The 3,339-nt window shown below is 63.0% G+C and overlaps 1 protein-coding gene across 1 annotated transcript in view; it reads left to right on the top strand.

The window, feature by feature from the left end:
• MNEG_10986 (hypothetical protein) overlaps positions 1 to 2,960 on the top strand; it is a gene marked incomplete at both ends in the record, with an annotated part of 8,223 nt that extends 5,263 nt beyond the window's left edge. Inside the window, 7 exons of the mRNA XM_014040542.1 lie at positions 23 to 119; positions 408 to 521; positions 771 to 887; positions 1,078 to 1,158; positions 1,388 to 1,528; positions 2,063 to 2,305; positions 2,820 to 2,960. Coding sequence (XP_013895996.1) covers positions 23 to 119; positions 408 to 521; positions 771 to 887; positions 1,078 to 1,158; positions 1,388 to 1,528; positions 2,063 to 2,305; positions 2,820 to 2,960 — 934 coding nt within the window. The remainder of the gene's footprint in view (positions 1 to 22; positions 120 to 407; positions 522 to 770; positions 888 to 1,077; positions 1,159 to 1,387; positions 1,529 to 2,062; positions 2,306 to 2,819) is intronic.
• Between the last annotated feature and the right edge of the window lie 379 nt (positions 2,961 to 3,339).

The following is a 3,339-nucleotide window of genomic DNA, read 5'->3' as shown; positions in this document are numbered from 1 at the left end:
GGGCGTCACCGTGTAACCGCAGTGCCGAGCTGTACAAGACGTACCTCATGTACTCCATGAGCGGTGACGTCGTGGAGATGCCAGCTGGCGGCGTCATCCGCAAGAAGACCAACCTCCAGGTGGGTGACGTCACCAGTGACGCTCACTCAAACTTGTCACCCGGGCAACTTGGTGACCAGGCCCGTGCGGCAGAGGCAGGGCTGGGCACCCCTGCTGAGTCAGCTTCTGGATTGCTCACAGTATGTGAGGGCGGGGAAGGCGAGGCGGGGGAAGAGGGACGCTGCAAGCCTTGTCGAGTTCTGCACCCCTTCCCCCTTCGGGCCCCAATCCCCCCAACGGCCACGCACCCCACTGCTCACGCCACCGCCGCCACCATTACCGCCGCCACTACCGCCGCCGCCCCTCAGGCGCGCCAGGCGGAGATGGTGCGGCTGCAGCACCTGGGTGAGCTGTTGGGCATGACCCCCGTTGAGGTGGCGGCTGTGCACGAGGACCTGTCAGAGCAGGCCTTCAAGTCCCAGGTGAGGGGTAGGGGTGGGGTGGGGTCGGGAGTGCATGCGGTTGGGTGAAGTTTCGGTGCTGAAGAATGGTTGTGGGATAGGTGTGTGTGTGTGAGGCGGGTCGCTGCCTTCAAGTCCCAGGTGAGGGGTGGGGTTAGGGGGTGAAGAGCGAGAATACGTTGCATGATGAGGGTTTGGACAAAAATTACAAACAAAAATGCCCTCACCCCTGACACTACCCCAACCTCAACCCCCTAAACCCCGAAACAGGCCCAGGAGGTCCTGCGCGGCACCGGCACCCTCAGCCCCGAGCGCTCCGCCTACCTGGAGGAGATGAGGAGGCAGCTGTCGCTGCCGCAGGACAAGGCCGACAAGATCGTGCGCGAGGTGCGAGATCTGAGATCTGAGATCAGGCATGATCCGGGATCCCAAGGCGCGGCGCGGCCGAGTTGACGTCATGCTTGGCAGTAGGCTGGCATTTTTGCGGTGGCGCGGATGCGACAGAGGGTGTCACCCCCGAGCCCTGAGCCCCGAACCCCTGACTCCCCTGTTCACACCTCCTCCTTGTCGCCCTCAGGTGCGCTCCGAGGTGCTGGGCTCCACCGCGGCCCTGGAGGAGGCCGGCGGCCAAAAGTGGACCGTGGAGCGCGTTCTGCAGGTGTGAGCGCGGGCCAAGGCCTTGGCTGCCGCCATTGCGCCCCCCCAACCCCCCCACCCCCCCACGCCGCCGGCCGGGGTGGGGGTGGCCAGGGCCTGACTGCCGAGGGGTGCTTTGATCTCAAATTGAATCTCAAAACCACCGACGCGTAAACACCGCAAACATGGGAAATCATGCGGTGACCTGAACGTTGCCGTATGGTGACGTCATCGTGATGTCATCTCTGCAGGCCCACCGGGACGGCGTGGACATGGAGCGCGCGCTGGAGGAGGGCCCGCGCCGCGCGCTGCTGCGGCGCGAGATTGACCGCCGGCTGTCTGACGGCAAGGCCAAGTTTGACGCGCAGCTGCTGCTGGTCGACCTGCCCAAGGTGGGTGACGTCATCACCCACCCCCCCCCCCCCAGAAAACCCTGGCCCCTCCTCCATCCCCCTGCCCCCGCCTGGGCTCCCCGGCGCCATGGATAGCCTTGCATGCTTTGTCCCTGTTGGCACGGGTGCGAGGCGGCTGTTCGTTCTGCTGGCCGCGGGCGGCCACGCGCCGCCGCGGCGGCGGGTGCGGCCTGCCGCGCGGCGCGGAGCAAACGGCGCCAGCATGTTGCATGCCGGCAGAGCGCTCTCCCCCGTGTTTACAATTTTTGCAGCAAAAACGGCGGGTTGTAGAAACAAATCGTTGCGTGAAACGGTTTGGTGTTCTTCTGCAGGACCGAACACCCCATGACTCCAAGCACCCGGCCGAGCGGATGTAAAAACAGACGATCCTTCCGATCCCCCTCCCTTCCGCCCCTGCATCTCCCACCCCTATATCTTCCGCCCCTACATCTTCTGCCCATACATCTACTGCTCATACATCTTCTGCCCATACATCTTCTGCCCATACATCTTCCGCCCCTGCATCTCCCGCAGATCCTGGGCGTCGACCAACGGCGCGTGGACGCGCTGCTGCGCGAGCTCGTCGGCAGCCGCAAGCGCATGCTGCTGGTTCAGGCAGTAAGCCACCACCGGCAGAAGCGGGGCGGCGAGCTGGCGGCGACGCTGAACAACCTGCTGAGCAGCTACAGGGCGGTGCCGGACAAGGGGGGCAGCAACGTGGTGCAGTGGGGGGAGAGGGAGGAGCTCAAGGAGATCTTCGGGGCGTACGCCACTAAGGTGCGGGGGGTGGATTTGGTCATGTTTTGTTGTTTAATAAGGCGCGAGTGATTCATACACGTGTGGATCGTGTGTGTGGATCATGTGAGTCTTGTATGTGTGGCATGAGTGTGAGTGTGTGTGAAACGTGTGTGTGTGTGTGTGTGTGTGTGTGTGTGTGTGTCGTGTGTTGTGTTGATGGAGGCAGCTGTGCATGCGCTGTGGGCGTTGGCAGGTGCATCACGGCCGCATGTTCGTATGGCATGTTGAGGCCTGGCTGCTGTCATGGAAACCGCCCTCTTTAGTTCTGCACGCATCTCCCCCCCCCCCACACACACACACTCGCTCTATCTTTGTCTCTTTCCAAGTCCACGTTGAACCTTGCCGAAATTACAAACTCGCGCGCATAAGCACGCACACACACACATGCGCGCGCGCACGGGCAAACTCACATACAAACACACACACACACACACACACACACACGCGCGCGGGGGCAAACTCACACACACACACACACCAAACACTCTCACAGGTCGAGGACCCCGCAAAGCGCGCTGAGCTGGCAGCCCTCTTCGGCCTCAGCGATGAGGAGCTCGACTCAGCCCTCGGCGGCGCCGGCGCCGTCCTCGACCGCATCAGGCTGCAGCAGGATGACGAGGACACCTTCTTCTAATCCTACCTGATCTGATCTGATCTCGATCTGATCTGGATCTGATCTGGGCCCTCGCGGCGGCACGGCCCTTGGGTGGCGAGGGAGCCGTCGACGTGGCCCGTGCGGGCCGTGCCGTCGCGCGGGCGGGTGTGACTCGTTCAAGCGTCCGTCTTTGTTATTGCTGGGAGGTTTAGAGCAGTGTTGCTGTTTCAACCCTCTATCGTCTCTCCACGTACGCCTCTCTGTTTTTCTTTCTGTTGTCCGTTGATTGCGCCCACGCCCGCGATCGCGCCAGCTCAGCACGCGCAGTTGCAGGCGACCAGTGCGGCAGGCACCAGCTGCGCCCAGCCGCGCACCACAGGCGCGGCTGCCTGTCTTTCGACTTTGATTTTGGCCCCTT

Source organism: Monoraphidium neglectum, assembly GCF_000611645.1.
Source record: "Monoraphidium neglectum strain SAG 48.87 unplaced genomic scaffold scaffold02544, whole genome shotgun sequence".
Lineage (NCBI taxonomy): Eukaryota > Viridiplantae > Chlorophyta > Chlorophyceae > Sphaeropleales > Selenastraceae > Monoraphidium > Monoraphidium neglectum.
The sequence above is the reverse complement of the archived record's forward strand: the minus strand, read 5'-3'. Positions and strand labels throughout refer to the sequence as shown.